The sequence below is a fragment of the Podarcis liolepis genome, assembly GCF_965112155.1.
Source record: "Podarcis liolepis genome assembly, chromosome: 17".
NCBI lineage: Eukaryota > Metazoa > Chordata > Lepidosauria > Squamata > Lacertidae > Podarcis > Podarcis liolepis.
This window is the reverse complement of record NC_139571.1, coordinates 22453922-22467893: the sequence shown is the minus strand read 5'-3', so window position 1 is coordinate 22467893 and position 13972 is coordinate 22453922. Positions and strand designations below refer to the sequence as shown.

General features: G+C 45.9%; 1 protein-coding gene across 7 annotated transcripts in view; it reads right to left on the bottom strand.

Annotated features, from left to right (window-relative positions):
• The window catches only part of KDM4C (lysine demethylase 4C), a gene marked incomplete at its 5' end in the record, with an annotated part of 188174 nt that overhangs the window by 63528 nt on the left and 110674 nt on the right, over positions 1-13972 (bottom strand). For all 7 annotated transcript variants that reach the window (XM_083482243.1, XM_083482240.1, XM_083482245.1 and 4 more), the window contains one exon: positions 13312-13388. In XM_083482243.1, coding sequence (XP_083338369.1) covers positions 13312-13388 — 77 coding nt within the window. The remainder of the gene's footprint in view (positions 1-13311; positions 13389-13972) is intronic.

Sequence of the window (13972 nt, the reverse complement as noted above, 5' to 3'; positions counted from 1 at the left end):
CAAAACATGTCTTTGTTTTTAGTCAAAGAAAAAAAGTCGCGAGACGTTTTCGTCTTGCGAAGCAAGCCCATAGGGGAAATTCGTCTTGCGAGGCAAATCGCGAACGGAAAAACCTTTCGTCTAGCGAGTTTTTTGTCTTGCGAGGCATTCTTCTTGCGGGGCACCACTGTAATGCGTTCCTAGGGAAACCGCCTTCAGACCAGGTCCGGGGACAGTCTGTCCCCAGACCTTTTCTGAAGGCTGGCGGGGGAAGAAGGAGTTCCCCGCAGGGCTCTCCAAGCTGCGGATAGCAGCCTGCTGCCCCGCACGAGGGGCGCTGTTAAGCAGAGCGCCTCTCGCGCGGGGCAGACATTCGCAGCTTGGGGAGCCCTGCAGGACTTCCCCGCAGGGCTCTCCAAGCTGCGGATAGCAGCCTGCTGCCCCGCACGAGGGGCGCTCTTTAGCAGAGCGCCTCTCGCGCGGGGCAGACATTCGCAGCTTGGGGAGCCCTGCAGGACTTCCCCGCAGGGCTCTCCAAGCTGCGGATAGCAGCCTGCTGCCCCGCACGAGGGGCACTGTTAAGCAGAGCGCCTCTCGCGCGGGGCAGACATTCGCAGCTTGGGGAGCCCTGCAGGACTTCCCCGCAGGGCTCTCCAAGCTGCGGATAGCAGCCTGCTGCCCCGCACGAGGGGCGCTCTTTAGCAGAGCGCCTCTCGCGCGGGGCAGACATTCGCAGCTTGGGGAGCCCTGCAGGACTTCCCCGCAGGGCTCTCCAAGCTGCGGATAGCAGCCTGCTGCCCCGCACGAGGGGCGCTGTTAAGCAGAGCGCCTCTCGCGCGGGGCAGACATTCGCAGCTTGGGGAGCCCTGCAGGACTTCCCCGCAGGGCTCTCCAAGCTGCGGATAGCAGCCTGCTGCCCCGCACGAGGGGCGTTGTTAAGCAGAGCGCCTCTCGCGCGGGGCAGACATTCGCAGCTTGGGGAGCCCTGCAGGACTTCCCCGCAGGGCTCTCCAAGCTGCGGATAGCAGCCTGCTGCCCCGCACGAGGGGCGCTGTTAAGCAGAGCGCCTCTCGCGCGGGGCAGACATTCACAGCTTGGGGAGCCCTGCAGGACTTCCCCGCAGGGCTCTCCAAGCTGCGGATAGCAGCCTGCTGCCCCGCACGAGGGGCGCTCTTTAGCAGAGCGCCTCTCGCACGGGGCAGACATTCACAGCTTGGGGAGCCCTGCAGGACTTCCCCGCAGGGCTCTCCAAGCTGCGGATAGCAGCCTGCTGCCCCGCACGAGGGGCGCTCTTTAGCAGAGCGCCTCTCGCGCGGGGCAGACATTCGCAGCTTGGGGAGCCCTGCAGGACTTCCCCGCAGGGCTCTACAAGCTGCGGATAGCAGCCTGCTGCCCCGCACGAGGGGCGCTGTTAAGCAGAGCGCCTCTCGCGCGGGGCAGACATTCGCAGCTTGGGGAGCCCTGCAGGACTTCCCCGCAGGGCTCTCCAAGCTGCGGATAGCAGCCTGCTGCCCCGCACGAGGGGCACTCTTTAGCAGAGCGCCTCTCGCGCGGGGCAGACATTCGCAGCTTGGGGAGCCCTGCAGGACTTCCCCGCAGGGCTCTCCAAGCTGCGGATAGCAGCCTGCTGCCCCGCACGAGGGGCGCTCTTTAGCAGAGCGCCTCTCGCACGGGGCAGACATTCACAGCTTGGGGAGCCCTGCAGGACTTCCCCGCAGGGCTCTGCAAGCTGCGGATAGGTGCAGCAGGCTGCTATCTGCAGCTTGGAGAGCCCTGCGGGGAAGTCCTGCAGGGTTCCCCAAGCTGTGAATGTCTGCCCCGCGCGAGAGGCGCTCTACTTAACAGCGCCCCTCGTGCGGGGCAGCAGGCTGCTATCCGCAGCTTGGAGAGCCCTGCGGGGAAGTCCTGCAGGGCTCCCCAAGCTGCGAATGTCTGCCCCGCGCGAGGGGCGCTCTGCTAAAGAGCGCCCCTCGTGCGGGGCAGCAGGCTGCTATCCGCAGCTTGGAGAGCCCTGCGGGGAAGTCCTGCAGGGCTCCCCAAGCTGCGAATGTCTGCCCCGCGCGAGAGGCGCTCTGCTTAACAGCGCCCCTCGTGCGGGGCAGCAGGCTGCTATCCGCAGCTTGGAGAGCCCTGCGGGGAAGTCCTGCAGGGCTCCCCAAGCTGCGAATGTCTGCCCCGCGCGAGGGGCGCTCTGCTAAAGAGCGCCCCTCGTGCGGGGCAGCAGGCTGCTATCCGCAGCTTGGAGAGCCCTGCGGGGAAGTCCTGCAGGGCTCCCCAAGCTGTGAATGTCTGCCCCGCGCGAGAGGCGCTCTGCTTAAGAGCGCCCCTCGTGCGGGGCAGCAGGCTGCTATCCGCAGCTTGGAGAGCCGCTGCGCGCCTTCTCCTCTGTTCCCGGACCTCCCACCACAAGCCTTCAGGACAGGTCTGGGAACAGAGGAGAAGGTGCGCTGCGTTTCCCCGCTGTCCCAGGAGATTTCCCTATGGGCTTTCGTCTTGCGAAGCAAGCCCATAGGGAAATTCGTCTTGCGAAGCCTCTAAAAATCGGAAAACCCTTTCGTCTTGCGGGTTTTTCGTTTAGCGAGGCATTCGTCTTGCGGGGTACCACTGTATCACATTCTTACAGCCTACCTCTTAATTTTATCCAGTTGGGTGCCATTACCTCCTTACCTAAATTTTGCTTTGGGCTTCAGCCTTGTCTTATACACTTGGCCACAGGGAAAGCAGCAGTAGTAACTAAGCCTAAAAGAACTGATCTAATGAGAGGGATTTCTCCAAATCGTATGTGAAAATAGGAAATTCAGTTTTCATGCAGCCTTGTACACCCAATAGCCCTTTGCTATATCTAAAAACAAACAAACCAACAACCTGTATACAAATGAAACATATAAAAACTGCAATCCTATACCCACTTTCTTGGAAATAAGATCCATTAAACTCAGTGGGATTTATTTTCAAATAGGATTGTGCTGTAAGTGTAGATACATTGCTCAGCAGAGGAAAAAGAGCTGGATTTTCTTCTCACTACCTGTAACTTCTAAGAGATACTGAAAACCATATAAGGCATTAACGAACCTGTGACTTGAACCAATACTATCATTCCATGTTTAAGCCACATGGTAAACATAATTATTCTAGATTATGCTTTTCATGTTGCTAACTTTAAAACACCAATTCTTGTTACGTTGCTTCAGCCGCTGTAAGTCATCCCGCATTCCTCTGTTAGTCCCTCTCAAATATTTGCAGGTTCTTATCACATTCTCTTGTTATCTCCTTTCCTCCAAGCTGTATGCAGTTAAACTCCCCTAGCTATCCATGAACAGAGCCATTTTTAATCCTTCCTTAATATTTGTTGCTCTTCTATGTATTCTCTCTCTTCTATCTAAGTCGTTATCATAATGAGGTGCTGTAATCCATATACAGGTGTAAGCTCTAGTGTAGCCATACTGAAACTCTGCTGAGAAGCATTATGCTTTATCACTGCTGCATCAGCATTACGATTCATACACTAGTGGAGAAGCTTCTGAGCAAGACAACAGGAAAGAAGCTAGTTTCTCAACTAGTTGTCTGTTACAAGCATTATTAAAGATGTGCAATTCTCAGGGTTAGTTGAGATGCTTGAAATCCCACTATGCAAAAGTCACCAAATGAAAGAATATTATTTTTGCAGTTACAGGCGCCGCTTCCCTGTGCCAATACATGTCATAACAATCTACATTCTGCCCTCTACACTCCTTTGAAATTGCTCTCACTAAAATGACCATAGATCTCCTCACCACTAAACCACGAGGTCTTTACCACATCCGCCAGACCCTCAAAGTGTCCCTATTTTCCGAGGGACATCCCTGATTCAGAGAAGCCATCCCAGTTTCTGATTTGACCCTGAAACGTCCCTTAGGATGTTCCTTAGTAAAGGTAAAGGGACCCCTGACCAATAGGTCCAGTCATGACCGACTCTGGGGTTGCGGCGCTCATCTCACTTTACGGGCCGAGGGAGCCGGCATTTGTCTGCAGACAGTTCTTCCGGGTCATGTGGCCAGCATGACTAAGCCACTTCTGGCGAACCAGAGCAGCGCATGGAAACGCCATTTACCTTTCCGCCGGAGCGGTACCTATTTATCTACTTGCACTTTGACGTGCTTTCGAACTACTAGGTTGGCAGGAGCAGGGACTGAGCAACAGGAGCTCATCCCATCACGGGGATTCAAACCGCCAACCTTCTGATCGGCAAGTCCTAGGCTCTGTGGTTTAACCCACAGCGCCACCTACGTCCCTTTAAGATGTTCCTTAGAATGTCCCTATTTTCACTGGAGAAATGTTGGATGGTATGGATTTATCCGACTCCTGAGCCGTCTGAAAGCAATCCTATATAGGGAAGGTTTTTAAATGTTTAATGTTTTATTATGTTTTTATATATGTTGGAAGCCGCCCAGAGTGGCTGGGGCAGTGTGTGTGTGTGTGTGTGTGTGTGTGTGTGTGTGTGTGTGTGTCGGGCAAATGTATTTTGTATGCTTGGAAGACGAGAAGTGACAGATTACGTATCCAGTTAATTGTGTATTAAGGCAACCTACCTCTGCCACCCATGACAAAAAGCCCTGACCTTCGTAATTGCTATCATTGTCAGATAAGTGCTCCTAAAAGGTGCATCCTTTTCAAGTACTGCAGAATAGATTCAGTTTTCTCTACAAGCCTATCTTATCAGATCAGGTCAGAAGGTCATCTCCTCATCAAGCACATGCTATAGTGATTATATCTGAGCATAATCTTCAACTTAAATAGCCTCATTAAAAGCTATGAAGTTTATGGAGTGTAAATGTGCAGAGAGTCTATTAAAATGAGCACACACACAAAAAAAAAAAACAAGTAAGCATGATTCTCACAGCAAATTGATTTTATTTTTATTTTATTTTTTGTCAATTGTTTTTCTGGCAGCTGCACGAGAAGAAAAATTCAGAAACCATCCTAGTGATGAAATATTTTCTGTGTCTTACTATATTCTATTAAATAAATAAGCAGTCTTTGGGGCTTTCTTTGAGGGGGGCCCTCCAACAACCTACCGATTGTGTGTATTTGCCTACAGCATGGAATGAAACTTTATGGATCTGTTATCACTTTCTGTAAACAGGTTTGCAGTGGAAAAGCTGACATAACCTTAAATATAGTAGACAGAAGGACGTTTTCACAAGGTTGTCCCCACTGACTTCATTCTGCTAGAAATGGTGGTAATTCCATTGGTATTTTCAGAAGGGGTGTGTGTGTGTGTTTAAGAAAGATTACATAAAAATTGTCTTAAACTCTTTGTTTAAAATGTACAATTTCTTGTTTTAACCCACATTCTATATGGGCTGAAAGTCAGTCTCATCTTCTGCAAGTGAAGAAAGAAACAGAGTAGTTTCAAACAGTCTGTCCTGACACATGTCAACTGGGTCCCTTTAATAGCATAATTATTATGCCTTTCAAAAAAAACCAATACATTTGAAGCATTTCTGTTAGAATAAGCAGGAAGTAATGCCATACTAGAGAAAGGTAGCATATGATCTGTTCTTAACAATATATGGCCATCTGTCTAAAAAGTTAACTCGATACCATTCTCATAGCTTAGAATTCTTTAGGAGATTTGTTGTACATCAGTGTTTCTTTGACGACGACACTGTATGTCCTTATCAGAAACTTACATTTTAGCAGTAAAGTAAAAAAACAAAAAAACCCCTCTGCCTCCAAATCATGTTCATTTATACATTATCAACATTTCTGATGCTGAAAATACAGTCAAAAGGAGAGCGGGATTGCATGGGTAACCAGTTTGGAAAGCATTCTGTATGTGTTTTCCTCGGATTCTCACTGCATCTGCATCATACCACAATTCTGAGAATTCTTATTAATTACATTTCTACTCTGCCCTTCATCCAAAGATCACAGGGTGGTTTAAAACATAAAAACACAAAATGCATAATGAATAAGAATAATATCCCACACGCATTTAAAAGGCCACTGATTGTTTGACAGCCAAGGCCTGGTTGAAGAGAAATGCTTTCACCTGGCACCTTAAGATACGTCATGATGGTGCCGGGTGAGCCACCCTGGGGAGAGCATTCCACAAAGGGGAAGCCACTGCAGAAAAGGCCCATTCTTGTGTTGCCCTGAGCTGCTTGACCAGGGGTCAGCAAACGTTTTCATCAGGGGCCAGTCCACCGTCCCTCAGACCTTGTGGGGGGCTGGACTATATTCTGAAAAATATAAATACCCTGCAAGTCGGTCCCACAGCTGTCTCCAGACCTGGAGGAGGAACGCACCCTGCACGCGCCCAGGAGCGTGTCTCGGCACCAGCGTCGCCACCTGCCCAGAGCTGTCTGAGGCTTCAGATTGGCTGCAGGAGCTTCCTGCAGCCAATCCGAAGTTGCGCCAGTGTCGCTACCCGCCCAGAAGCCGTGCCAACGTCGCAGAAGTCAGTCCCCACACGGCGAGGAGTCTTCAGCGCACAGGGACTCACCGAGCGGGTGGCAGAGCCTGGGGCCAGATTTATGAGCCGGGGGGGGCATCCCGCCCCTGGGCCTTAGTTTGCCACCCCTGTGCTTGACTGTCCTAACTGGGATTCATGCCAGTTTACCTATTTTCCCTTCCCACATGGAGTAAAAGCCAAGATTCTTTTTCTTTAGTCAGTGGAAAAGGTGAGACTCTTCTGTATAAAAAGCCATTTTTGCAAAAATTTCTTCTGTCCCTCCACCATACTGCTAAAAAGCTAGTTGATGCATACAGTTGTTTGCCCCAGTACCAAATTAGGAGCCATCTGAGGATCTTTTGAGAATGACTGGAAGCTGATAGGCTGAAGTCTTTTTTAATACTCTTCTCAAAATTAGAAATGGGGATTTTATTTTTAGAATTCTGTTTTATTATAGGCATTGTTCCCTTACTATTTTAAGGAGCTGAAGATGTTTTGTTTATATTCACCATTTCGTACCTTCTGCTCGGTATCATGAAGAGCAAATGATTTTTATTTTATTTTTTGAAAATAGCTAAGGACATTAAAGGTAGTGGTTCTTTACTTTAACCATGTGGCTGATTTTCAGTCACTTGGTTATATTTAGCATAATTAGCTTCTTATATTTTTATTTTCCTCTAAGCATTTTAGCTTTGTGAAATAAAACTAAGGCGCTCGCTGTTTGAGCAGTGTGCCAGAAGGACACTTTCAATCCTACATGTTGTACAGTATGCAACATTCCCTCAAATGTCAGTCATTATTCTTCCTGACTTTACTAGCAGTTTCTGCTCAAAATGTTTTAAGATTAATGAGGCATTTATTCTCAATCAAGAAGCTATGTGAGGATATAGTTTCGCATTCAAGTGCAAGACAGATGAATTATTAAACCTCTTTGGGTCTTTTCATTTCTTGGGATGATGCATCCACCTTTTCTGTTGTTGTTTAAGCGGCGCCATAACAAAGATGGATTCAATGTCACTCTTCTTCTGTCTCAACTATTATTATTAGTCACACAGCAAATAGTGCAGAGTTAACATAAAAATGTGCATAATCTTATGAGTGGGTGTGACACATCCTGAATGATGCAGGGGTTGAAATGAGGTGTTGCAAGCTTTGCCGAAGGGAATGCCTGGGGTGATGGCTATAGGAAGTCAAAGTACTCAATCATAGGTAACTTTGGCATTCTGCTTATCTGCAGCTGTCACTTCTAAAATGAACACGAACAGGAAGAGGAGTAAGGGTTAGAAAGCAATGCTTCTGTAATTGTGTTTGATCCTACATATCACGAGTGGTGCTACACACTTGTCTACTGTGATCTCAAGATTTACCTCCTGCCTTTCCAGTCTGCATCTGCGCCATGCAAATTCAAAACTGGCTAGCACTCATTGAGCTAATTATAGCCTCTAATCAAGTCATTGTTCTTTGTCCAACAGAAGGATAAATATTTCCTTGAAAGCAAGAGCTGATTGCACCAATTCAGATCTCCCTGTTCTTCCTGATGCTACGTTTGCTGGAGGAAAAATTTCGAATGCAATATAAATCTACAGATTTATGTGATTCCAAGGACTGAGTTTAAATCTCTCGAAGTTCATGATGTCAGCCCTTTCGAATTGTGTAGTAGAGTTTTAGACTATAAAAGCAGGTCTTAAAACGACTTTGGTATCTTCGCTGGCAAAACTGAGTATTTTGACTGACCAGTAGGTCATTGATCTGCATGCGTTGCTAGTGTGATCAGAAAGCTTTGCTATAGCTTGAACTAATAAGTCTGTTTATAAAACTGGATTGCATGTGCTACCAACAGCAAGGGGGGGAAATAGTTGTTTGCTTCTAGGGCCGAGGAAACATTTTTTTCTACCTGTTTCCAACATCTGTGCTTTTTGTTGCTGTTAGTTTGTGGATTTTTTACTTCCTTGTTCTTCCCCTTAAATATGTCTCGGCTACAAATATTAAGGGACGCGGGTGGTGCTGTGGGTTAAATCACAGAGCCTAGGACTTGCCGATCAGAAGGTCGGTGGTTCAAATTCCCGCGATAGGGTGAGCTCCCGTTGTTCGGTCCCTACTCATGCCAACCTAGCAGTTCGAAAGCACATCAAAGTCCAAGTAGATAAATAGGTACCACTCTGGTGGGAAGGTAAACGGCGTTTCCGTGCGCTGCTGTGGTCCGCCAGAAGCGGCTTAGTCATGCTGGCCACATGACCTGGAAGCTGTACACCGGCTCCCTCAGCCAATAAAGCGAGATGAGCGCCGCAATCCCGGAGTCGGCCACGACTGGACCTAATAGTCAGGGGTCCCTTTACCTTTACAAATATTAAGGTTACCCTTTCTTCACAATGATGATTCATATGTGTAATGCCTGAAATAGCCTGTGCCATTGTGGTATTATAAACTAAAGATATACAGGGTCACAGTACTTGGACAACTTTCTTTTGTTAAACAGATGACTAGCTAGTGGGAAAGGATGAGCGATTGATGTTTTCTCAATGGCAGGTTATCCTTTGGAGATAACTGGAGATCTTTCAAATCTGAACATTGAGGGTTTTGAGACACCTCACCTAAGAGAGGAGTGTATGAACGTAGATAGGTGCATTGTGTGTGAGAGAGAGAGAGAAAGAGAGGGAGAGAGAGAGAGAGAAGCAACAGGAGCTCTTTTGACACTGTAAGAGAGAGGCACAATATTTGCTGAAAGCACCTTGGGGCATATGATGTCTCTCTCTCTAGGGATCTGATGAGAGGTGGTAGGCCTGGTAGGAACATTGTGCTGCTTGCCTCAACCTATGCTCCACCTATATTTGTGTGTGTGTGTGTGTGTGTGTGTGTGTGTATTTCAAATAGCAAATTTAACTAAGAAGAAAAACATATATTCTTTCTTTTGCTAAATTTACACATGTGTACCGCATATTTATATATTAACAAACAATGGAGCACAAGGTACGTTTCCAATTATCTCTCTCTCCAAAGGAAGCCACACACTGGTACTGCTGCCCTCCAGAACTTCTCACTGCTTGGACATGGAGTGGAAGAAGCATGAAACAATGGCTTCCACAAGTAAGCTGGAGAGGGTAGGCAACCATGCACTAATGAGAAAGGGTCCCCATGTTTATTGGTTCCGGATCCAGACTAACAAACAATAGATAGTAGCATAGATCATCCTTGAATTTGAGGTTCCAGCATTAAAACAAGTGACCCTAAGGCCATATTAAGTATACAACATCTCTCCAGGACTGCGTTCTAATTTGAGAAGGCAAAAACCTTGTCAGTCAAGACAGATCTGGGTTCATGACAGCCCTTACCACGCTGAACATATTCAGACTGCCCACACAATGAAACTCATTTTAATTGTCGTTGCTAATGCTGAGGCGCCACACCTGTCCCTTCGCTGAAAGAAAACCGGCAAACTTGTTGCTAAAGCAGCCGTGCTGTCTAACTCTGTTCACTGAACTGAACTGATAATTACGTTCTGACTTAAAAGACACCCTGTCAGTTCCCGGGATTGACTTTTGCCATTCCCCCTCCCCTTTACACCCACCCGCAACTCTGCAGGAGCTGCAACAAAAGCAGTTTTATAAGTCCTGGAACTTCTGATTGCCTGATAAGGAACCTTTCACAATTTTCTCTGGTGGCCAGCAAGAGAGGAAAAATTCAATTTTGCCTGGAAAGAATGCCTACCCTGCTAAAATGAAAACATATTACAGATACAGAAATTGACTCTGGGCACATTTTAATAGCAATTCACCGAGCAAACACTGAACTACCTATATATGTGAATCACTATTTTTGTAATAATCTGTTCCAAATTGGTATTTGCCATTTTATTTCCCTGCCTTGGTTAATATGCACACCATATCTGCTACCTGCTGTTTTGTTCTTTACCAACAGCTACAAGGAATCTAAAAAAATAGGGGGAGAAACCTGCTTACATTATCTACTCCTCCAACCTGTTCACTCTACCTTTCTCTTTTATTTTTCATAAAATAGTAAGAAATTACCCTGGTGTGAGAAGTAACAATATATTCTAGTATGGTGAGGCTGATGGGAGGTGAGAGGAAGTCAAAATGTATGTATTTTGAAAAACTTCTCTATAGTCTTTCTTGCTGATGTTTGGCAATGTTCCCAGTTCAAGTAGGAGATAGGATGGCCATCAAAAAGTCTTAGAGAGTTTGGGGTGGGGAGTGCTGGTTAAGGAAAGTCATGGGAACACAAGATTATTATTACAAAATAGGAAATGCTAGGATAAAATAGGAAAAAGAGCAAACCCTTTAATTTCTGAGCTGTCATCAGGAATTGCCCATATCTTCTCATTACTCTTGGGGCTAGGAATTTGTTTGTTACAAGCTGAATGAAAGCTGAATTCAGTGCCCATCTTGCAAAGAATCTCTGAAAATTGTACATACACAGACTTGCACATGATTGATTCTCTTATAATTTATCAAGTTAAGAAAAAAATTCACTCAACATATACACAGGGAGAGTTTTGTGCCACCAACCCCTCGGGGAATAGGGAGATGTCTCATTTAGGCTGGAGATAGATTAGAGTGTCTATCTCCCCCGAGAGCAGAAAGTGGTATGGTAGAAGTAATGTTGACTGCAGTGTGCACACTCATCCTATTTATGTATACAGTCAAGTGGTTTTACAGGGTTTTGTAGTAGTTGGACCACCTGTTCATTCATTCATTGTCATGCACCAGAGTCTGAATAAGACTTACAATATAAATAGGCAACATACTTCAATCAATTAAATATAAAAAAATATGAAACAGATAATCAGTTGTACCGCTTCCAAGGTAACACAAAGGTCAAACTTGCCATTCCCCACAACTACACACACACACACACACACACACACACACACTTTCTATTACGCCTCCAAAGATATTCCAAAACTCATCATCATATAAAGATCCACTGCTTATATTTCAAATCCTGCCTGCGACTGCATGTATGGATGATAGTTTGATAGATTATCAATGGTATATGATGTATATGATAATATAATTTATTATTTACGCTCCACCCATCTGGCTGGGTTTCCCCAGCCACTCTGGGCAGCTTCCAGCAAAATATTAAAATACAATAATTCATAAGATATTAAAAGTTTCCCTAAACAGGGCTGCCTTCAGATATCTTCTAAAAGTCAGATAGTTGTTTATTTCTTTGGCATCTGGTGGGAGGGCGTTCCACAGGGCGGGTGCCACTACCGAGAAGGCCCTCTGCCTGGCTCCCTGTAACTTGGCTTCTCGCAGTGAGGGAACCACCAGAAGGCCCTCGGAGCCAGACCTCAGTGTCCGGGCAGAACGATGGGGGTGGAGATGCTCCTTCATGTATACTGGGCCGAGACCATTTAGGGCTTTAAAGGTCAGCACCAACGTACTGGGAGCCAATGTAGGTCTTTCAAAACCGGTGTTATGTGGTCTCAGCGGCCACTCCCAGGCACCATGTATATGATGCGTATTTTGCTCTAGGAGGCTTGGTTTGGTCAAAATTGAATATAGGCTTCCAGAGTTAACATTAAATACATTACTTCTGGTAAATGAGCCACCATAGCCACTGGAGGGGCTGTGAAAATATGTGCCCCAGGCTTTGTAGACTCGTCTACCCATGTACTATCTGAAACCATTGGCTGCTAGATGTGAAACCTTTTTCAACTCTCTTACCCCACAACTAGAAAGTAAGTTTAGGATTGAAACCTCAATTGCTGCACAGTCCGTTTTTGTTCCTGTGACAGGAAGGCTTCAATTAGTGGTTTCACAACATTTTTTAAAACAATAGCAGATCGGCACTCATTTCCATTAAAAAATAAAAGGAAAAAATGTAATGAAATCAGCAAGTATTAAAGCTTTCCCATTCACTGCAGGAAGAGAAACTGAGGTTGAAAACATGGTTCACTCTATATCCAGTCTGCTCCCACCACTGGTTTGGGAAGTAGTGTACACATGATAACCACATTCCACATCTGTCCTGTAATTTCTTATGAAATATTGCATTTCTCCCAGCTTCCAACCAAATTGAGAAAACAAATGACCTGGCTGCATTTTAAACTGTTAATATCTGCACAGCCTGACACCGTGACAATTAGAAAAGGCTGTTTAAGGGACAATTAAGAAGCTATTCATTGAAAGCTTCTATTAAGAAGCCATTTCCTCAGCATGCATGTACTTGATCAGCCCTCTGCTGCCGACAATATCTGTCTGTATGGCACACTGTGGTCAGAACAGGGCGAGATGATGTCTAGGAAGTTTGTTGGATGAATGGCCCTGCAAGAGTAGATTACCTGCAGCGTTAACACAGCAATAGTTTTTAGTCTGGTACTCTGGTATCTGTACATTTGGCATCCACTCTGATCAAGTACATGCATGCTGATCGTCCCTAAAATTTCAATCAACCCCCGTAGAGACAAGGGCAGATATTATCAGTAGTCCCACTTTTCAGGGTGACATGCCTCTGCAGTATTGAAAGAAGTTGTGCAGTGTTCAGCAATTAGACAATGATGTCCCATGCCAAGGCAGATGAGAAGTACCAGGAAGTTCTGCACCTTCTTTGTCCGTCTGGCAGTGGCAGCATTACAGCTGATAGAAAAGCCTGAAGGGGCAAATGATTCGTTTCTGATTTTTTCTCTCCAGATAAGAGATTAATTGTCGGTTGTTTTCTCTGTTGACATTATACCACATATCTTATTTACCACGTACTAGTATGCAATCAGAAATTCAATTTGAACCATAACAAGATAGTTAAAACAGAAATAAGAATTCTTCTCTCAGCTATGGTTGGCAGAATGCGCTTTTATGTCCCTTTCACATACGATCAGGAGGTTTAGTTGGGTCTTCACTGTGAACAACAACTAAATAAAATGCATAACTTACTGCTGTCCAGGCTCCTCTTTTGCATCGAGAACATAGCCATCTATCATTGATTTCATGGGAAGGAACACCATAGCAACCTATAATAAGAGAGAGCTAGGATGATAAACAGATTCTGTACTTCATTATCTTTCTAGCTAAACAGACAAGCTAGCTATTAAAAAAAGATACTACATTTGCATAGTGTGTGATTAAAAAAAGTAAAGAACGAGCATTTCTCCAACAGTAAGCTTAGCAGTTATACTGGCTGCTGGAAGGTCACCTATGATACCAACAGTTCTCATTCCTAAAACCAGCATTGTTATCTTTAACAATCTTTTCACTATGCTAGACTGGCAGCTTTGAAATCCCAATTACTTTTCCAGGTGGTAAAATACAATCTGAACACTGCAGCAATAACTCTCCATAACAGAGAGCTGGTGTAGCATGGTGATTAACACTGCAGTCTATATACCCTTATTTGTGAAAGTAGCTTAGGAGTTTGATTGTGTAGGTGCCCTATATCAAAAAACCAGGAAAGGGGTTGCTATCATTTTGGGGTCAGTGGGCATATTTGGAATTTTGAGGAAGTACTGTGGGCACCAGTCATCAGAGGCTCCCTTGTGCCCTTGGTAAGGACCCCGCATCCCTTGCACTCTTCTAATCGGTGCCCACTTCCCTTGCT